The sequence below is a fragment of the Lontra canadensis genome, unplaced genomic scaffold (genome assembly GCF_010015895.1).
Source record: "Lontra canadensis isolate GAN:19392208 unplaced genomic scaffold, GSC_riverotter_1.0 scaffold120, whole genome shotgun sequence".
Classification (NCBI taxonomy): Eukaryota; Metazoa; Chordata; class Mammalia; order Carnivora; family Mustelidae; genus Lontra; species Lontra canadensis.
In genome coordinates, this window is record NW_022631114.1 from 3,453,630 (window position 1) to 3,475,771 (window position 22,142).

The window sequence follows — 22,142 nt, forward strand, 5'->3', positions numbered from 1 at the left end:
CTTAGCGCCATAGACATTCTGTGGTGATTTCTAGTCACACCCGTGTTGATGTAAGGGGGACTAGTTCCATATGCTTACCTCTTCTAGTATGTGCCAGAACGCAGAGCCTGCCTTTAAAACCAGGTTGGGGGGCGCACCTGGGTGGCTCAGTGGGTTAAGCATCTGCCTTCGGCTCAGGTCATGATCCCGGGGTCCTGGAATCGATCCCCGCATAGGGCTCTCTGCTCAGCGGGGAGCCTGCTTCCCTTCCTCTCTCTCTCTGCCTGCCTCTCCGCCTACTTGTGATCTCTCTCTGTCATATAAATAAATAAAATCTTAAAACAAAACAAAACAAAACTGGGTTGGCATCACTGGAACTATCCCTCATGTCCTGGCACCAGGGACCTGCTATCTTAGCGAGCCCTAACCTTCTTTCCTTACCATCCATAATCCCCTCAAGTATGTGCTTTAAAATGCATTCGGAGCCCTGAAGCTTTGAAATGATTTCTTTTCTCACTGTACCGCTGTGTATGGGTCCCCCCATCAGCTAACCTCAGTGATTTCTGCCAGGCACGGCAGGACAAACAGCAATGTGACACACGGAATGAAAAGCATTCTCGCCAGGGTGTGAGCAAAAGATCAACGTATTTCCCATCCCCTCTGCCCGAGTCCCCACACAGCAATTTGTAACTCTCCCAAAAACACCCACTGTTTAAATAGGCTAATGAATGAATACCTGAAATCCGGAAATGTGACTAGGCAATTAGTGCAAGGCGAGGCACCCTGATGAGGTAGAAAATTCTGGGCGGTGGGTGGGGTGGGAAGGCTTTCTGAAGCCCTCAAATCACACGCCTGCCTTGGGGCTTCTTCATGTCAGTCTCACACAGTGGCCAGGGTCCAGCACAGAACATTTGCCAATGTGAAACACAGCTGATTATGCATGGGGTGGGCTCTGGGAGAGGGGGTGGATTAGAGGGGAAAAAAGACCCCTCCCCAAATGCAGGCCTCTTTTATTTTGGGTGTCTGAAGGGCTCAGAACACGTTATAATTATTATAGGGGCGCCTGGCTGGCTCAGTCCTTAAGTGTCTGATCCCAGGGTCCTGGGATGGAGCCCCACATCGGGCTCCCCGCTCAGTGGGGAGCCTGCTTCTCTCCCACTCTCCCTGCTTGTGTTCCTGCTCTCACTCTCTCTCTCTCTGTCAAATAAATAAAAAAGAAATCTTTTTTTTAAAAAAAGAACACTTTATAATTTGATCTTATTGGGTATTTAGAACAATTCAATCCCCTCGAAAATTAAAGTCAGTAATCAGTGGGCATTCAAGTTATCCACTCTGTGCGTACGGCATTGGGTTATTTTTTAAAGATTTATTTATTTATTTGTCAGAGAGAGAGAGAGAGAGCACACAAGCAGACCGAGTGGCAGGCTCCCTGCCAAGCAAGGAGCCCACTGTGAGACTCCATCCCAGGACCCTGGGATCCTGACCTGAGCTAAAGGCAGTAGCTTAACCTACTGAGCCACCCAGGCGCCCCTCCGCATTGGTTTTTCATATGTGGTGGGGCTGTCCTCTGCCAATGGGTCCTTCCTCCCTCACTTTTCTTTCTCTAATTCGGTTATAACTGTCTGTCATTTTTATTCTTCCTAAGAGGGGTCCGGCCGGTTTCTCTCTCCCTTTTCTCTCCCTGTCTGAGGTGTGAGCTGTCAGTGTTTATTGTCCCTCAGAGCTGATGGATAGTGTCCCGAGACTTAAGTTTTCTCTCCTTTTGTAACATTTCTGTTTAGAATTACTCTTGCGTTCAAGGCCAGGCTGAAAGACAGGTTTGTTTGCGTTTCGAAGTTCCAAAAGTGGACCCGGTGCTCTTCTTGGCTGCTGTCGGTAGGTCTGGGCATTGTCACTGACCGAGGCCACCAGCCTGCCCTGGGGGGGATAAGTGACTTGGGTCTGGGTGTCCCAACCCTCCCGGCGGCGAGTGGAATGTAACGAGAAGGGGTTGGGCCTCAGCCCTCGGGGGAGGCAGGGATCCTGTGGCGGGAGCCCGGCCTCCCCCACCTCGCCCGGCCGGGGCCCGTTTCTGGGGACGGAGACCGCGGGCGGGATCGCCAGCACTGCCTGACCTCCTCTCCGACGTCCCGCCCGTCTGGAGCGGGAGCCTTTGTCCCCAGCGCCCCCGCCAGCCGTCGGGGTTGCATACGACGGGGGGCTCCGGGGGAAGCACATCTCGCCGGGAGTGGGGCAGCCGGGCCAGGGATCCGCTCCGGGAGGCCTGTGGGCGGGTGAGGGGGGAGTCCCCCAGAGGAGCTGGAGGTGAGCAAGGGGTGCCGGGATGGGCGCAGGGGTGGAGGTGGGGCGGGGCACGGGGGAAGGGCTGGAAGTGAGCAGGGGTGGGGGCGGGGCGAGAGTAAGGGGCGGGGTTGGCGGCGGCCGGGACGCGGGGACAGGCTTAGTGGTCAGGGGACCTGGGGGCTCATGGGCGGAGCTGGAGGTGAGCGGGCCGGAGCGGGGGACGCCAGAGGGGCCGGGCGCGGGCGGGGATGCAGGGCGGGGCGGGGCGGGGGGAAGTGGGTGGGGCGCCGCCGGGAAGGGGGCGGGCCGGGAGAGCCTCCGGCCCGAGCGGCGCGGCGGCGGCGGTAGCGGCGGGCCAGCGCGTGGCCGGGCGGGCGCGATGAGCGGGGCCGGAGCGGCGCAGGGGGCGGCGGACGCGGCCCGGGGGCTGCGGGTGGACGGGCTGCCCCCGCTGCCCAAGAGCCTGAGCGGGCTGCTGCACTCGGCGGCGGGCGGCGGCGCGGCGGGCGGCTGGCGGCACCTGGAGCGGCTGTACGCGCAGAAGTCGCGCATCCAGGACGAGCTGAGCCGCGGGGGCGCGAGCGGCGGCGGGGCCCGGGCCGCGGGGCTGCCGGCCAAGCCGCCCAACCTGGACGCCGCGCTGGCCCTGCTCCGCAAGGAGATGGTAAGGGGAGCTCGGCGCGCCGGGCCGGGGGCCGGGGGCCGGGGGTGTTCCTCCGTCCGGGCTCGCCGTCCTGGGCAAGTTCGCCGCGACCCGCGCCCTGCTCCGGAAGTGCCCGCGACCCCCCGCCGCTTTCTGGCTCTTTGGCGCCAGCGCCGAGAGAGGGGCACTGACCTCTCAGGTGCCCCCTGTTAGCAGCCCTCTGTCCGCGGTGGGACCCTCACCCGCAGAGGCCCCCCCGTGAAAAGGCAGTTTTCGGAGTCCCGCCGCCCCGAGTCCGGCCCCAGCTGGCTCGGAAACCGGCGGGAGGCGCGGCGTGGGGTTCCCTCGTGGCTGGCGGCGGGCGCGGCTCGCTCACCCGTCTCCGGAGAGAGACCTCCCGGGTCGGGGAGAGGCGTTCCCTGCGGCGGCGGGTTTAGAGCTGTGTGCGATTGTGTTTTCCTGCCTCGGAGAGGACAGTTTTGTCCGCGCGAGTGTAGACAGCGGATTGGAACAGCCCGCGCCCCCTCCCCCCGCGCCCCAGGCGCCGCGTGCGGAATCCGATTACTGCGGGATGGCTCGGCCCCAGACGGCTGTGAAGGCGGGCGCTCGGCCCATCCCCTCCGCGCGGTGGGGCCGAGCCCCCGAGCCCGCGGGAGAGGAACGGGGGGTGCGCTGCCCGTCTGGGTGAGGCCCGCGTGGGTGCCTCGGACAGCGTCCGGGCGCCTAACAACGGGGCTTAGTTTTTCTCAGTCCTTGGGAGGAACATTTGTTGTGCGTGGATCGGGACAGCCGATTTCAGGCGACGCCGAAAGCAGGGCAAGGGCAAGGTTTAGGCGGCGCTGAGCCCTTCCCCGGCTTTCCCGCGGGCTTAGGGCAGGCCCGCAGAGAACTGGAAAACTTCCTTCTTCCTACGCTCTCGCTGACCCCTGATCACCTACCCCTGGCCACCCGCTGGCTTTTTGGAATCTGCCCCTTCCTTTCTGTTAGTGCAGGTTCTAAGTACAGGTAAAAACTTCGCTAAGGAAATCTAGTATATGAAAGCTGCTTTTCCCCCCAAGAATAAATTTGCCAAAACCTTATCACAGAAACCCTTTAAATACTCATCTAGTACATTAAGAGATTGTTTAGAAACATTCAGTTTATCCCTCCTTTTTTTTTTTTCAGGAGCATATCCGTTCTGAAAGGTAGGACTTAATTCAATCTAGAAAAGGAGCCTTAAATTAACATTTTAAAAATCAATTAGATACTGTTTTCCCACTCTGTAGCTAGCATTGAAATTGTGATTTCCAATCCTCCCTGAATAGATTTTCTAAGCTGCTTACAGAATGACTTAAATTCCAAGACAACCATTTTTATTTATTAATAAACATTGACCCCAGCCTTGCACAGCTAAAGAGCTGAATTTCAGTTAGATAAGCCTACATCTAGTATGTTTGTTCTGAAGTTAGATGTAGCATAAATACGGGGGTGGGGGTGCAGCGGGAAGACTCATCCTGGGTTAAGCCCCATGCTGGAACAGACAGGAAAACCTCAGGGCCACTCCTGTTGTGAAGCTCTGCTTTATAACTTGCTCTGGTGGCTTGCGAGTCAATGTGCCATTCCGGAGAAAGTATTTTTCTGGGTCCCCCCCCCTGGTGGTACTGCAGAACAGTCACAACCTTATAATTATGCCTTGGACCAGAGCTCTCCCTAAGCCTGTTTGAAGCACAAGGAAAATAAACAGCCATCTTTGGTCAGTGTGCTGTTTAGCTGCAAGAAAGATAAGGAAGATAGGGCAACAGGCCTTGACAAGTCCTTTCACAGAATGTCACAAGGTCTGTTTTAAAAGAGCCCTAGGTCTGTTGCCTTTAAGAGATTTACTAACCTGCGGCAGTGGGGTCTGAGCCGTAACCTAAGCTGAGTTCATTCCTGAATTATCTATGGAATGGTTTGTGTTGATCTGTTTAATTGGAAGGCCTGAGGTCAAATCTGTGTCCTGGGGACATACTAGCAGTCCTGGCAGAATGTGATTAATCCCTTTTTGAAAGAGTCCCGTGCAATCACAGATTAATGTGGTTAATCTTTTATTTTATTTTATTTTAGTCCTATGCAAGCAGTGATGGTGTGGGAAGGTCTCTGAAGGCAATAGAAATTTCTCAAGGGACAAGGGCAGTGGGAAAAGAGCAGCAAAGCTGGAATAAGGGACTAGCACCAGTGTGGTAGCAGACTGTAGAGAGAGTGGGGAGTGGGAGATGTTCGATGAGTGCTGGGAGGGGGTGAGAGCCTCCAGCAGGGTGGGGGCCAGTGAATGGGAAACAGGAATCCAGTGGGAGACGCTGCTCTGATGCAGAAAATGCAGGAATTGTCAGTTACCTATTCGAGTCTGGGAGGTGCCTTCAGCGTTTGTATGGAAAGTGGGGGTTAGCAAAACAATTAAAAATTACTCACAGTTCTGGGCACCCAGAGATCATCACTGTTAATAGGGAGATCTCCTGTGTAGGCACCATGTAAATGCTTTCTATACATTGTAACTTGTCTGTGCGGTGGATACTCAAAATCTATTCTATTTATTTATCTACTTAGGTATTTATCAAAGTGGGGTTAACACAGGCTGTTACACTAGTTTCAGGTGTGCAACACAGTGACTCAAGTCTGTTTGCTAAGGTGTGCTCGCTGGTAGCGTGGCTACCATCTGTCACTACACAATGCTGTTACAATACCATTGCCTGTGTTCTCTCTGCTGTACATTTCATCCCTGTGACTTACTCATTCCAGAGCGGGAAGCCTGCACCTCCCATTCCCTTTTGCCCATTTTGCTCATCCTCCCTACCCCCCCATCCCCCAGCAACCAGTCGCTTTGTTCTCCGTATTTATGGGTCTGTTTCTGTTTTTTGTTTGTTTGTTCATTTGTTTTGCTTTTCAGATTCCACATGGAAGTGAAATCATATGGTATTTGTCTTTCTCTGTCTGACTTATTTCACTTAGCATAATACCCTCTAGGTGCATCCTGTTTCATACATTTTTTGAAAAATCACTCAGAATTTAACCCCGCTATGGTCACATACTCAACCAGATGTGTCCCAAAGCCCTATATGTGTGTGTGTGTGTGTGTGTGTGTGTGTGTGTGTGTGTGTTTAAGGTTTTTTTGTTTATTTATTTGAGACAGAGAGAGCCCAAGCAGGGGGAGTGGCAGGCAGAGGGAGAAGCAGGATCCCTCCTGAGCAGAGAGCCCGATGTAGGGCTCAATCCCAGGACCCTGGGATCACGAACTGAACTGAAGGCAGACGCTTAACCAAGTGAGCCACCCAGGCGTCCCCCCCTTTTTTTTTTTTGAACATCAGATGATATTTTACAATCACACTCCACAGATGTTTATGGGCTGTGCATTAGGTGTCGAGTGCTGTGGAGATACAAGGATGAATGGAACTGTCTGGCTCTTTAGGACCCACCACCAGCTGGAAGATGTCATTTCACAGCAACAGGGGTGCCGTGGCTCAGACCTCTTCTCCGTTTTCTTGACTGGAGTCTCTGTATTAGTAATCGTAACTCCGTCTGAACTAGCTCTTGCGAAAGGAGAATCTTGATGGGCTGGACATACGCAGAGACAGGCTAGAACAGGGCGGACGGGGCCCCTGGGAAGTCCACTGTTGTCTCCTCTTTTCCCTGCCATTTTGTTTTCCTACTTTTTGGACTCTGGCTGCTAACCGGGTCCACGCTCTGTTTTGGCCGCGTTTCTTAGATCCAGTTTGCAAATACTGTGTGGAAGGATGCCAGTGGGCCCAGCTGGGGTCATCGGGCCAGTCTGGGCCAGCTAGTCGTAACTGAGGGCAGGATTGCATTTTACTGAGATAGTGCGACCATGTGGATGGGGTGGGTGTGGGGCACTGGGGATTACCCCAGAGAAAGGCCAGTTTGCAGAAATAGAGGTGGAGGCTGCTGGACGACCAAACTATTAGATGTCTGTCGCAGACTTTTTCTTCCGTAAAAATACGTTGCCCTGAAGGGCCCCACAGTTTGAAAGATTCTTACCTGCTAAGCTGACAAAATCACCTTTGCTCGGAGACCTTGGCTGGCGTTTCAAATCCTTGCACGTGGCTGAAGGACACCCTTGACTCTCAGCGTCAGCCGGAACCCTGATAGGTACATTCCTTGAAGTTTGTACCTACCCCCTGCCCAGTAGCTCTGTGGCATTAGCCCATCAAGCTTGGACACCCCCCAGAAAATCACAAAAGCACAGACAGAAGATCCTCAGATATGTGGGAGCAGCAAAAGTTTGAGGGCAGCACCCCTGGAGGTTCTTGGGTTTTGCCTCTCAAACCACAGAGGCAAGTTCCTCTGTTTTCTTGTTTCCTTTTTTTTTTTTTTTTTTTCCTTAGAACCAACAAGAAGTGGAGCGCCTGGGGGGCTCAGTGGGTTGAGTTCGGCTCAGGTCATGATCTGCAGGGTCCTGAGATCACACCCCGCATTGGATCTGCTTTAAATTCTCTCTCACTGCCCCTCCCCCTTCTCTTAAATGAATAATTAAAATCTTTAAAAAAGAAATGTCAAGGGGCCCCTGGGTGGCTTGGTGGGTTAAGCCTCTGCCTTCGGCTCAGGTCATGATCTCAGGGTCCTGGGATCGAGCCCCGCATCAGGCTCTCTGCTCAGCAGGGAGCCTGCTTCCCCCTGCCTCTCTGCCTGCTTGTGATCTCTCTCTCTCTCTGTCAAATAAATAAATAAAATCTTTAAAAAATAAAAATGTCAAGTAGTTATTTTGGTCACCAACCCATGCATGAGTGGGAAATCATCCACTTGGAAGTTTTGAGTGCCCGAGCTGCAGTGGTTTAGGGGAAGAATTTAATCTGATTAAATAAAGTTTGATTTCTGAGACCCACAACACTCCTCGTCCCTGCGTTTTTGTTGAGAGCAACTAAATGTCTAATGAGTTTGTGCAGTGAACTGTGTTCTAGGAGATGTGCATTAGCTTGAATGGCCCACATCCCAGTGGATTTCAGTTCTTATCCTGCCCGTGGAGCCAGTGTCTGAGTGAGGGGATTTTAGTCTTTAAAAGGTTTTATGGTAAAGGTCCAATCCCAAGTGAGGCCTAGGAAATGCCATCTGGAACAAAAGCGTTAGCTACCAACATAGCATTCTTGATTGATGCCGATCACAGGAGAGTGGACTGTCTGGTGGCCTTTAATACTGTCTTTTTTTTTTTTTTTTAAAGATTTTATTTATTTATTTGATAGAGAGATCACAAGCAGGCAGAGAGGCAGGCAGAGAGAGAGGAGGAAGCAGGCTCCCTGCCGAGCAGAGAGCCCGATGCGGGGCTCGATCCCAGGACTCCGAGATCATGACCTGAGCCGAAGGCAGCGGCTTAACCCACTGAGCCACCCAGGCGCCCCCTTTAATACTGTCTTTTATGTCTTTTTGTTTTCGCTGGTCCCCAAAGACTGGACCACCTTCTCCAAAGGCTGGAAGGACTCAGGATCAGCTTGCTGAAATGCTTGCTGAAATGCTGATTCCTGTTTCTATACCAGCAGGATCCAAATCTAGGAGAAGGCAGAATTTGCACTTGTTAACAAGTCCTTTGAGAACCTGGAAGGTCCCAGCCTAGGCATCAGGAGCTTGAATTCTGTTATTAGATTACATGATATAATTTAGGCAAGCGCTTTGCTATTTTCAGCTCTAGCCTCCCCTGTGGGGAAAAAGAATTAATTATCAAGGTTCCTTTTGTTTTTGTTTTTAAAGATTTTATTTATCGAGAGGGAAAGATGACATGTGAGAGAGCTGCAGTGGGGGGTGGGGCAAGAAGAAGAAGCAGGGAGCCCGATGGGGGTCTCGATCCCAGGACCCCGGGATCATGACCTGAGCCGAAGGCAGATGCTTAACTGACTGAGCCACCCAGGCGCTCTAAGATCTTAAGGTTTTGAGGCCATAATTACTCTGTATGATACTTGTCCCCACCCCAGGATCCACCCAATAAAAGCAGAACTAGAAAAGTGTGTGTGTGTGTGTGTGTATGATAGTTCAGTGTGTGTGAAGGACACTTGTGTCCTTGGGGTGGGGTGGGGCTGTAAAGGCAGGCAGGTGGGGTCCCCGGCCTCGTTTCATTCACTTTTTTAAAAAAGATTTTGTTTGAAAGAGAGCAAGCGTGAGCAGGGAAGAGGGCAGAGACAAGCAGACTCTCCACTGACCTCTGGGCAGGGAACCCTAAGTGGGGCTCAATCCCAGGACCTTGAGCCAAAACCAGATTGGTATCTGGCGCCCTGGTTTCATTCACTTTTATTTTTTAAAATATTTTACTTATTCATTAGAGAGAGAGAGAAGAGAGCGCAGAAGCAGAGGGAGAGGGAGAAGCAGACTCCCCACTGAGCAGGGAGCCCGACAGGGGGCTGGATCCCAGGACCTGGAGATCATGAAATTGAGCCAAAGGCAGACGCTTAACCATCTGAGCCACTCAGTCTGAGCCACTCAGGTGCCCTGGTTTCATTCACTTTTTTTTTTTTTTTTAAGATTTTATTTATTTATTTGAGAGAGAGAGCATGAGAGGGGAGAAGGTCAGAGGGAGAAGCAGACTGCCCATGGAGCTGGGAGCCTGATGCGGGACTCAATCCCGAGACTCTGGGACCATGACCTGAGCTGAAGGCAGTCGCTTAACCAACTGAGCCACCCAGGTGTCCCGGTTTCATTCACTTTTAATATTACCTTTAAGTGAGGTTATACTTCCAGTCCCAACATTTGAAAATAGAGGATTGAAAGATACTTTTTCATACCATCTTATCTACTACTGTCCCAACCCGTAGAGACTAAAAATGAATATTTTTCCTAACTTACTAGTGTCTTGCAAGAAGCAAATCCCTCTTCTTTTCCCCCACCTGTGGTTAAAGGCATTCCTCTGTTGCACGGGAACGTGAAAGCGTCCCGCTTATTGGCACTGTGGACACCTGTTCCCTGACACAGGACCTCCACTGAGCAGTGCCCGAGCGTTTCTGCATCTCTTTGGGCTGGCACTGCCGTAGGTCTCTGACGCCTCGTGGGCAACGAAGTTCAGGGAGGGCTGCGAATGAGGACAGTGGCCCTCGTGTTGTTCCCTGCCACCGAGCAGCGGCTGGAGGCTTTGCAACAGCTCTGCTTCTGGGATGTCCACCTGGACGCCCGGGAGTCTTGAGAGCTTAGTTGGAAAAGCTAAAGTTTTCACAATCCTGTGTCTGAAACCCTGCTGATGGGCCACAGACTCCACGAACAGGAAACCGGCCGTGAGACTGGCTGGGCCAGATATTTGCCCCCAATTACCCAGTGTCATTCTCCAGAGCCCCGACCTTCTATTCATCTCATTCGTGGCCCACAGGCTCCAGATGTTTCCAAGTGATAAGTAGGCAGCATGCGTAAAGGTTGTTCTTTCCTTTCCTGTTGCTCCTTCCCTCATGGACACTTAACACGGGGATGTACGTCCTCCTCCAGGAACTTGGGAGACAGACAGACCCTTAGGCTTCCTTATGATGCTGCAGAAAACTCCTTAAAGCATGTAGCCTTTTCTGTTTTTAGGAGCACTCTCTGCTCACTGCCCTGATTGGCCATAAGAGCAGGGGCTGGCCTCATTTTGCAGGTGTGAAATTCCCTCTGCAAGGATTCTGGGAGGAGGCCCTGCCCTTGACTGCAGAGGGTTGGGGGAGAGAGAGTCTCTGTCCTCTGACCAGTGATCTCCAGACAGGGGCAGCCTCTGGGGGACGCCAGGCCTTCTGCGGCCTGGAGAGGCTGGGCTGAGGAGGATTACTGAGATCCATTTGGAGACTAGACACCATGGAAAGAGGGTGTTTGGTGTGTGCTTAGGTTGTCGACTGCACTTAGAATTGAAGAGAAAACAGCCAAGTTCAACACAGTTAAAGGAGAAACAGCAAGGTGTTTAACAACCCTTATAATCACAGATATGCAAAGGAAAACAATAAGGTATCATGTTCTATCTAAAACACCAATGGAGATTGAAAAGAATGATCATCGTGATGGTGAGAGTTTGGGAAGATAGACACTACAAAAACGGTTTCTTGTGTTTTTTTTATGTCAGGTCTGCAAAACGCCAGCTGCTGATATGAGATTTTCTATATATTGCCCTAGAACTTGGTTTTCTGATTTTAACTTCAGATTTTCTCCCCTAACTACATCTCCTCTTACAGAAGGGGAATTTCAGTTAATTGGGTATCATTCAAGGAAATGACAGAACACAAACTAACCTTCGTATGTGTGTTGCGTTCCAATGTGTTGTTGGCAAGTCCGTTTTCCCCTCCAGTCCCAGCTGATTTCAACATCAGCTGTGTCCATGTCTGCACTCACTATCTTGCACAACAAGCTTTTCTGCTTTGGTGTAAATCCTCGATGAATGATGGTCTGCTGTTTGCAGCCCCAGGGCTAGGGAGGGATTAGAAGGAAAGCATCCTTTTCTCTTCTCCCCTCCTGCAATTTCATTTTTATAAATTTATCTTATGTTACTAGTCACACAGTGAATAATATTTGTACACAGATGTGTATTGCGTATATAATTGTGTATATGATTATCTATGTTATAGATAATCATATAAAATGAAATAGTGATAGAATACTATACAGTCATGGAAAAGAATGTGGTAACTATATGAACATAGATATTCACAATATGAGAAAGTAAGTTATGAAACAGTATACGTATACATTTGTATATGTGGTTACTAGCTAAAAACCAACTTGTGTAAGCATAGTGTCTTCAGGGATGTATACTAAACTGCTAAAAGTGGGTATCTTTATTTTTTAAAATATATATATATTTTTAAGAATTTATTCTAGAGAGAGAATGAGGTGGGGGGAGGAGAGGAGCAGAGGGAGAGGGACAAGCAGACTGCACTGATCGAGGAGCCCGACATGGGGCTTGATCTCAGGACCCTGAGATCATGACCTGAGTTGAAACCAAAAGTTGGACGCCTAACCAACTGAGCTACCCAGGTGCCCCTAAAAGTGGGTATCTTTAAAACAGCAGTTCTTAAAGTGTGAGTCTGGAGACACTCTCAGGGTCCATAATTATGTGGCGATCATATCAATGAATGTGATGCTTTAAAATATCACCTAAGGGGGCGCTTGGTGGCTCAGTTGTTAAGCCTCTGCCTTCGGCTCAGGTCATGATCTCAGGGTCCTGGGATCGTGCCCCGCATCGGGCTCTCTGCTCAGCAAGGAGCCTGCTTCTCCCTCTCCAGCTCCCCCTGCTTGTCCCTCTCTTGCTGTGTCTCTCTCTGTCAAATAAATAAATCAAATCTTTAAAAAACAAAATAAAATAAAATGCCACCTAAGGAAATAGATCAACTTTTGGAAGATCTGCCAATTCAGTGAGTCAGTTTTTCACATTTTTCATAACTAATGCTTGCTGTTACAAAATCATCCACGGTTAAAAGATCCATTCAAAGTGCAAGACTAATATAACAGGATGAAAAGTTCATCGGGGTAGTTTCAGATTCCACTCTGCGGCCAACTAAAGGGTTGTGTCAAAAAAAGAACACCCACAATTTTCTGAAAGGCTGTTACATACCCGTGTGAGGCCAGATTTTCTTCATTTCCTTGGACCAGAACAACCTGTCCCGAAGGACCCAAGGCAGGAGATAAACCAGACATTAAAAAGATTTACAAAATGGCATTGTTTATAAAAACGGCACGTTAGCATGTTATGGGTAAATTACTTACGTTTAATTGGATCTATATGAAAGCTTCTCGGTTTTGACCTCTAATAAGGAAATGTTGTTAGGTATAAGCCGCGTAAGGAGAGCTCGTAGGGGCCCTCCGTAGCTTTAGTGAAGAGTGTAGAGAGACTCAAACACACGAAGATAGAAAGCTGCTTTAACCACAATTTGGGAAGGATGGCTTATATAAGTATGAACCATTGACATTTTTTTAAAAGATTTTATTTATTTATTTGACAGATCACAAGCGGACAGAGAGGCAGGCAGAGAGAGAGGGAAGCAGGCTCCCCGCTGAGCAGAGAGCCCGATGCGGGGCTCGATCCCAGGACCCTGAGATCATGACCTGAGCCGAAGGCAGAGGCTTTAGCCCACTGAGCCACCCAGGCGTCCCAAACCATTGAAATTTTAATCTAATTAGAATGTTTTATTTTTACAGTGGGCAAAAAGAGAGGAAGAATGAGCAAAGCCATTGCTTAGAGAAAATGGTCGATTGCTTTTCCTCGGCTCTGCTTAGAGCCGCGGAAGAGGAAAGGGGCTTCACTGGTCCCAGTATTAGTTGCGGTTAGAGAGAAACAAGCACATCCCGGGAGATGTCGCAGAATGGGCTCTGTCCGAGTGGACACGCTCAGCTGTCAGCAGACAAACACAACTGAAACTGCCTTACCTGGTCCAGACGGTGTATGGGCAGGTGCAGAGCTGAGCGAGCGCTGGGCGTGGCTTAACCCCCGGGGTGCAGCCATACAGATGTTCTGTCTCTGAATCACCGGGGCTCTGCAGAGCCTGGTCCTCAGCCCGGTGGGCCCAGAGCATTCGCAGGAGATGAAGCAGACCGGATAGCATGAATGCTTTTCCGCCCAGGAGAGCAGAGTGCAGCCCAGGAGTCGCGGGACAGATTGGAAGCTTGCCGTGGGCACAGCATGACAGGCCGGGACCTTCAGGGTCTTTTGGGGGTCAGTTGATACCCCTTCCCCACTGGATCAACACCCAAGGAGTCTTTCTCTTCCGTTTTCCTTTGCAAAACAGTATACAGGTCAGCGCCCTTCTGTTATCGCGTCCTTTATTCAGAAATCAGGTTACGATGCATTAGGCCACTGCTTTTATTACATTCCAGCTCTGCAGATAATGTGCTGGACACCTTGATTAGATTTGGGGCATTTCCCAGTCCTTTCTAAAATAAATTCATGAGCCGAGTATATGCTTAGGCACTCATTACATTTTAAGAAGATAACTTCCTAGCGTTCTCATCGTAAGTTAATACATATTCGTGGTAGAAAATTCAGAAAAGCCAAAAATCAAACTCACCCGTGATGTTAGCAGCTTGCCACCTACCACAGAGGACATTGGGCGTCTCCTTGGCCGGGTCAGCGGCACGGTCGGGACGGACTGCTGCTCCCTGCCCTCCCCCCCACCACAAGCCGCCCCCCTCCACCTGTCAAGGGGCTTCATCTTTCAGGACCCCAGCTTCCTCATCATGACAGAATCAATACCTGCCTCGCAGAGCAAGGGTGAGGATTTCGTATTTGTGTCCAGCCGAGATTTCTCTCTCCAGTCCATCCACCACTCCAGGTGGTGTAGTCTGTTGGGTCTCAGACTCATGGTTTTTGGCTCAGGTCTGATCCCTGGGTTGGGAGAGCGAGCCCCGTGTGGGGTGCCATGCTCAGAGCAGAGTCACTTGGGACACTCTCCTGCTGCCTCTCGCCACCCCCAATACATAAATAAAATCTTTTAAAAAAAAGAAGTGAACAGTTAGCTGGCTGAGAGTTTTGGGCTATTTCAAGGCTTTTGATAGAGCTTGCCAAGCAGTGCTCCACAGTGTGCGTGCGTACGTGATACGATTTTTTATTACCACTAGTTTTTACAACTGAAAGTGTGCTCATGCTTGCTGAGAAAACTGAGCCGTGCAGAAGGCTGTAAATACCGATCCCACTTTCTAGAAGCAGGTTGTGCTAACAGACCTTTCGTCCTCCCGTCAGAGGCGTGCATGGGTGTGTGCATGTATAGGAAGGGAGTTCCTGCTAACATACTGTCGGTGACCTGAGCTTTTGTGCAAGGCACGTGGGTCGCTTCTACTGTAGCACACACCCAGTGGCTCATCCTTTAAAATGACCACCTAGTTTTTATTGTATGACTAATTTTTTAAACCACGTTCCTCCCGCCTTATGTTTCAATGTAAACTTTCATGCAACTTAACTTTTTCTGTATCTGTCCCCATATTTTGGGACCCCACCCCCCAATTCCCACACTACGTACAGCTCACGATTCTGCAGCTTCACTGGGAATCTGTACCTCCCTCCTGCCCAGTATGAAGTGGGATATTTATTGTCTTCGGTTGAGGAATGCAGTGGAAGGCAGATAGATGGTCGGGTGGGGGGAGGGGCGGGTGGGCATCATTTCGGAGCCGACCTCAGTATGACTTCCTGATCTAAGCCATCCCTACACCTTGCCCTGCTTCTGCCTGGCTTAGCCCACAGCCTCAGCAGGGGTCTTGGAGCAGGGCACAAATAAGACCATTTCTTTTGATGTCTGTTCTGTTTTCTACTCCTTGTATCTGAGAAGAGGTTGCTTTTGTTCACATCTCCTAAATGGACTAGGGAAGGACACCAACTCATTTTTAGTTTCATAAATAAAAACAGACTCTTTTTCTTAAATACAACTAATTTCTTAAAAGTATCCTCAAGCTTTTCGTGATGCTTTGTTTGGACCCAACCAAAGTTTCCTTTTAAAAAGTACCTTCCATTTTCTAGGCCTTGTATCTGAATCGTCCTGTGTCTGTTGTAATTTTTTAAAGGTTTGGAAGAACTCTGTCCCCCACAGCACCCTCCAAAGATAGTCAGAAACTTAATGACCCAAAACCCAGCTGGGAGCCACCCCCTCCCCCGTCTGAGGTGTATCCGCGTGGCCAGTCCATTGTGGGTTGAAATAGTTTTGAGGGTGATTCAGGATTGTTAGAGATGTAGGTTGATGAGCCACCTGTGCTGCGGGGGAGGAGGGGCAGGCGAGCTCTGGGCCCAGGGAAAGAGAGGAAAATGATCCGGAAGTTAAGCAGGAAGCCCAGACAGAGAGAGGAAGGAATGACCTTAGCAATTTAAAGCAGTGGAAACTAGTTGATTGTTCTTAATTGTCTTGGAGGTCTAGAATAAGGGCTACACATGACAGGATCTTAGAATTCTGTACTTTTCTTAAAAGTACCTGAATTTTTAAAAATCTGCTTCCAAAAACGAGCTGTATTTTCTGAATGCAGCTGTGAATCAGATTGGCTGTCCTTCAGGGCCATGTGGGAACTCATCACTGAGATGACAGGCTTCCCCCACTTGTAGAACGGGACAGTGGTGGGGGTTAGTGCAGAGGGCGTTCCCCACCCCATCCTTTTTTTCTGGAAGGAATTGTCTCCATTTGTGGGTGATTTAATCATGTTGTGAAACAACTCGCAGTTTAATTCTCTGGCATGACCTTTCTCTGCCCTTCCCACATTCCCAGACCCCTGGGTCTTTAGGATTGAGAGGCTGATTTCTGGGGCTCTCATGAGTCTCTGTCCCAGCTGCAGACAGTGTGACTCTAGAAAGAGCACTCGGGGAGCTCTTTCTAGCCCCAAACTTGGGTTTGGGTCTCTGTCAAGCAGAAGGTGAGGGTTTTTTTTTGTCAATGTGGCAATGACCATGTAGTCTGGGGCCTTCTTCGGGGGCACATGGGGGTGCTCTGGGCTCACAGGGCTGCCTCTTCAGGTCTGCCACCCCTGCAGGCACCTGCAGGATGTAGCAAGGGGCCATCTGGTCCCCGCACGCCCCCCGGCCAGGCTGCCGCTGCAGCTAGATGTCCTCTAGGCGGGCGTCTCTACCGAGACGTGTATTCACACAGTCAGCCAGTACCTGCATGTCTACACGGCAAGGCTCTGTGCTGGGCGCTAGGGGATCGCAGGGGGAGGAGGGGCCACTGCATGTGGGCTGTCCTGCATACGAAGAAAGAAGACCCATGTGCTGACCAGCAGCGACAGGTGGAGAATAATAAATAGGGCAGGCAGAGCAGGTGGAGGGGTGAGTGGCCCCTGCGGCGGAACCAGAGTCCGGAGAGTGGAGGAGAAGCTGGCATCGGGCTGGGCGAGCAAGGAGGCTTTGACAGACAGTGGGGACAGGTCTGGGACCGTCTCGGGGAGGGGACCTCCAGCCAACTGCGGCATCAGGTGCAGGTAGGGGAAGTGGAATCTTGCCTCGGGACTTGCAATGCGCCTCTAGAGAATTTAAGAGCAAGTGTTGAAACAGCCACAGCCGAGGGAGAGGGGGAGAAGCATCCAGGCTGGGAGCTGGCTTGGCTCCTGCTGCTCCCGACCTCACGCCCGCCTCGCTGATTTGGAGGATTGCTGGTAAGCAGAGGAGCTCTGGTCTGTGCCCACAGAAGGGACCGAGAAGCTGGGATGTGCGGAGACATGTACGCGTGTGCTGAGATCCCTGCTCAATCACCCTAAGCGCTTGGCGGCCGCTCTGCTGTCTGATGGGCGTGCGTGGGACCGAGCTGTCTTCCTAGGTGGGTCAGCCCTCCGTTTCTAGGCCAGCGTTGCACCTGAGGACAGGGCAGCTTTGTGAGTCATCTGTTGCTGCAATGCAGACGGGTACCCAGGACACGATCCAACTCGAGGCCTGGAAGACCTTGGATGTGGCACCTGAAGAGGAAAGGGACCCCAGGGCTTTGGGAACTGCACGTTCAGAGGACACCGGCTCCTGAGAACCCGGCGGCGTAGTTCAGGGGCCGTGGAGCCCAGGCTCCTGCTGTCACCTGCCCCCACTCCCAACCTGCCCAGAGGAACAGAGTCAGACGTGGTCCAGGAACACAGTGCTCCCTTCTCTCTTCTGTTGTTTTCCCATTCTTCATTTCCAAGGTGGGAAATGGGCTTGGGGTAGCCCAACCCTACGGCTGTCCAAGTGACTCAGTAGAAATAGCTCCAGGACACCAGATGAATCTTTTCTATGATTTTTTTTTTTAAATTCCTGCGTAGTTTGCACCCCGTGTTGCATGAGTCTGTGACTTTTTAAGCAAACACTAGTGCAGCTCTGGGAGGGTGTGACTCTCTTCACTGAGGTTTTCATTCCTTGTGTTAAATCCTAGAACAGATAGATAGGCGTGACCTTGCCAAGACAGAACCTTGCAGTCTGGTTACCAGGTTCAGATCTGGACGCTGGAGGAGCCCCGGGAAACAGGAGCCAGTTCAGGGGAAGGGACGGGTGGTCAAAATGGGCCAGAAGGTCGTCGTGAGAGTTGACAGGCCTGAAGGTATGGTCTGGAGAAGACAGATCGTTTCTTCCGGTGGGTAGAGGTGGCGGAATGAAAATTACCTTCAAATGTGTAAAAGGCGGTTAAGAGGGAAATGAAATGTGTGGGTCTGCGGAACGGTTCCACGTAGCATCAAGGGCCCTAGAACTACAGGCTGGGAAATTTTGATTAGTGCAGGGAGGCGTTATGTCTGCCCAGAAATGAATGAACTGGTATGGAAGGGTTTGGGGGTGTGAAAGGGAGACCTCTGAGGTCCTTTCCTATTCGAGAGTCTATGGTGTCTACCCTGGTCCCCAAGAAGCAGGTCTGCTGGCTAATTCTCATCTAGCTTGACTGTGCTCGGGTGGTTCCCGGTCAGTGTTCGTGATTGAGTTGGCGTAGGAGGAACGTGGTGCCCCGGGGTCACTGCTGTTTCTGAAAACCCTGCTGCCTGGTAAGTCCCATAGCAGCCAGGCCTTTCCAGGTCGAGATTCTGCAGGCTGGCAGCCTGGAGAGAATCGTGAACGTAGTAACCACCAGAGCAGCTGTTACTCTTTCCAGGAGTTGAACAGGATGTCCGCGGTCTCACACTCGCGCATGGCAGAGCTGGCATATGGGCCCGCCTGGGCAGGCTGCGGGGCCCAAACGCATTCTCCTTCCGTGCTTTTCTGTCTGGCTGGCCTGGAAGTCAGGGCTCACAGGAGAATACATACAAGTGACCCCGGAAGGGCAGGGATTTGTGTCAAGAACGCTGGGTTGTGTGCTGGAACTGGGCGTCAGCATCGTCTGGGTAGTTTTTCCAGCCCAGATGTCGGGAACCCTCTTTCCTTCCTGACAACACACGCGCACGACCAGTCGGGACGGAGAGTGGTGGCATCTGACCCGTTTGTGGCAGGCCTGGGCTTCTCTTGGTTTGCCCGTGGCTTTCCCTGTTCAAGGTTTACTTTCAAGAATGGGATGCCATTGAGCCGGTCTGCCCTCCCAGACCCTGGACGTCATGGCAAAACACGCTAAGTCAGTGGGACCTTGTTCTGTTTCTGTGGTGTGCTCGGCTGTGGGAGAGGGCCGCTGTCTGCTTGGCAGTTTAGCGTCGTTGGAGTGTGTGAAGAATGACTTGATGTTTTAACACCTGTCTTGTCACGAGAGAAGCGCTGCCTTCTGGACCCCAGCATCCCCTGTGTGAGTCTCATGCGGCAGACCTCATCGCTGGGGAATTCTAGAGACCATAGATCTCCTCTTTCTCTGTTTTCTGCTGCGCGTTCCCATGCTTTAGCCCTTTACTTGCCACCCAGTAGCATTTGATGACTGTTGGTGAAAATGGATGGATCTCTCAGTGAATCCTCCCTGTACCCCATAAGAGAAATTATGATTCCCTTTTGTCATCAACCAAGGGGTAGAGATGATACGTGACTTGCTCAAGGGCCAAGAAGCAGAAGGCAGGTCTCCTAGCCTCCGGTGTCGAGTCTCTCCCCTTGCCACTGGGAGGGAGGTCTGCTGCCCCACACCAGGGCTCAGCAGCCCTGTCACCTGGGACCCCACACCTGCCAAACCGGAGGCTGCGTGGTTCACAAGAAACACAGGTGATTTTCATACGTGTGCAAGTGTCTGGTGCCATCGTCTAGGCTGCATTTCCAAGCGGATTAACCCTTCTCTCTTTGAGATTGATGGAAACAGTGCATTCCTGTGCTGACTTGGCTCTGTGCTGCGGGACTGGCCATGGGAGGAGGGAAACTTGAAGATAAACAAGTATGTGGCTTCCCAGCGTTCTTTGTTCTGTCACCACTGCTGAAAGTGGTTCCCAGGAGACTCTGTGCACTTCTTCAATTGCTTGCTCTGGGGAGTGATGCCCCAATCATCTCTGGGTACGACTGACCTTGTCCGGAGGAGAGGGAGTCCAAACACCACTCTTGGGAACCCGGAGGCCGCTCTGGTCAGGGCGGGGGCTCCGGGGGGCGGGGTGTGTGACCCTGACCCGTGAGCCACTGTCACTGGCAAGGGGACTCTTGTTCCCGGGGAGTTGAGAATGATTGTGGTATCAGGGAAAGCACATGTGGGTCCTTTCTGAATCTGATCCCAGCGAGAGGAAATGACAAACTTGCATCTTGGCGTCCAAAGTGAAACCAGCTGGGGCCACCCGAAGTAGTGCTGCTCCGTGCCTTCCCAGGGCGTGCCCGCATGCCGGGGTAAACTCCGCAGGCCGGGGCCCGCCGCCCCGCAGGTGTGATCCCTCCCTGCCCCACTGAGTCACGTCTGAGGTGTGGGCATCCCACAATTAAGGTTTTCTCAAAATTGGAAACCCAAAGCACTGGAGGGATGCTTGGAGTCATTCACTGTCTGGAAAGAATGTGCTGGCACGGGCAGACGGCAGGCTGAGTGTTCCACTAAAATTAAACTCAAGTGCTGACTTCTCGTTTTTACCTCTCCACCCCTTCCCTTAAGGTCGGCCTGCGACAGCTGGACATGTCTTTGCTCTGCCAACTCTACAGCCTCTACGAGTCCATTCAGGAGTATAAGGGGGCGTGCCAGGCCGCGTCCAGCCCGGACAGCACTTACGCCCTGGAGAACGGCTTCTTCGATGAGGAGGAGGAGTATTTCCCGGAGCACCACACCCTCTACGAGGGGAGGGAACGGGGCTCCCCAAGGGACCTGTCGCTGCCTGTCTCCTCCATCTCCGGCAGTGACTGGATTCTGGAGTCCATCTAGAAAGGGATCTCAGCAGAGGCCGCTGCTGCCCACTGGACACACTGTCTGCCTCAGCTCCCCTTCTCGAAGAAAGCTCCTTCGCTCCTCCATCGTGGGCAGTCGCCAGCGCTGCCAGCTTAAATTGGAGGACACCCATGGCAATCTGTCGCCAGGGCTGGAGTCTCCGCCTGGGTGGCCTCGAGGTGCTCAGTGACACCACCGTGCAGAGACACTCCTGCCCACGAGTCCTGTCCATGCTGGGACCCTAACGGGAGGATCCTGGGGCAAAGACCCTCCCAAGGGTCTTTCCCCCAAGGCGACTTTGGCTGGTTACTTCCTTGCAGGCGGTGGACGGTTTGCTGCTCTGCTGTAGGAAGTGGCTCCAGGCTGCAGACTAGGAAAACTCACACTTCGCGGCCCCCTTCCTTCTACATCCGGCAGCCATTCTTGCTTCCGTCTTGTGAGCATTTAAGGCTCTTGGTTGGGCTTTCTCAATTGCCAGCTGCATTACTAACGGTCTGATGACTCAGTGAAAGCTTTGTACCAAAAAAACCCCCAAAAAACAAAAACAAAAAAACCCCTAAAGATTTCAGGTCACACCAATCAACGCCATTCTCTTCACCTGTCAAAATCTGGATCCTTCTTTGTCTATCCGATGGTGGAGGAGGGAGGAAGAGAACACGGAGGTGTGTTATGTTGGCAGAAAGAAACGGGGGCCAAGCTCATATGGGGTGTCATTCACTGTAAGATGGCCAACTTTTTGTTCTGGAAGGTGCTAAGTGTAAACTAGTCTATTAGAAAGCAGTCCTGCCTCTTCCACTCGACACAATGATCACCTTAAGCCTTAATATATTTATTAAAATATTTTATGAACGCTTTACACTTTGTAGGTTAAAAATGAGGATAAAATGCTAAACCACCTGACTGTAGTTGTGTATTATTTTGGTCTGAACTCTGAATCATCCATTTTCAGAATTTGAATGCATGGAGTCCAATCAACTACTGAAAGAAAATGATAATTTATTATCTTGCCATTGGGGATCTGGAAGCAGCTTCTATTGTTCTACTGACTTGTTCTTGGTCATGTTTTCCACGGTAGCCCCCATTTTTAGTCAGCTCTCAGTGCTGTTGTGTCTCTGACTGCTTCAGACCCCCTGCCCTTCTTTCTTTTGATGTGATAATTACTTATTCACGACCTTTGGGGTCTGAGAGGAAGTAAAACTCACCTCACAGGCCAGCATGCTGACAGCCTGTTCCGTACGTGACCGTGTGTCGGGAACTGGGCTGAGTACAGAGAGGGAAGAGCGTTCCCGCTCTTTTCCTGTGTTGAAAGTAGTAGTTCGATGACAGATGGCAGCACATCACCTTCAGTGTGTGGCCCAGCTGTGCAGGGGGCACGAGAACAGTGAAAGTGATTGGACCAGGTGACATCTGGTCATCTTCCAGAACCTTTGACAATGAGAGGTTCACAATGCTTGAACCTTGGGTCAAGCTCAGCCCTGACCACTTGGGGCAGGGAGAGGTTTCAGAAGAATCTTGACCTTGGTTCAAGAACCTCCATCTTTGTTCTGATTTAATCAATAAGTGGTGAGACCTGGGTCTCTGCATGGTTCTAGAAGTCCCGCAGAAGAGACTAATGTGGATCCAGTTGCCACCTA

General features: G+C 51.3%; 1 protein-coding gene across 1 annotated transcript; it reads left to right on the forward strand.

The window, feature by feature from the left end:
• Nucleotides 1–2,627: 2,627 nt before the first annotated feature.
• On the forward strand, nucleotides 2,628–20,558 carry FAM89A (family with sequence similarity 89 member A). The gene is made up of 2 exons (XM_032841116.1): nucleotides 2,628–2,926; nucleotides 20,242–20,558. Exons 1-2 carry the CDS (start codon nucleotides 2,642–2,644, stop codon nucleotides 20,503–20,505), a joined length of 549 nt encoding a protein of 182 aa, XP_032697007.1. The 5' UTR covers nucleotides 2,628–2,641; the 3' UTR covers nucleotides 20,506–20,558.
• Nucleotides 20,559–22,142: the final 1,584 nt, after the last annotated feature.

Coding starts and splice junctions, on each gene's coding strand:
- FAM89A (XM_032841116.1), top strand. CDS start 2,642: ATGAGCGGGGCCGGAGCGGCGCAGGGGGCGGCGGACGCGGCCCGGGGG. Junction 2,927..20,241: donor CCCTGCTCCGCAAGGAGATG/GTAAGGGGAGCT, acceptor CCTTCCCTTAAG/GTCGGCCTGCGACAGCTGGA.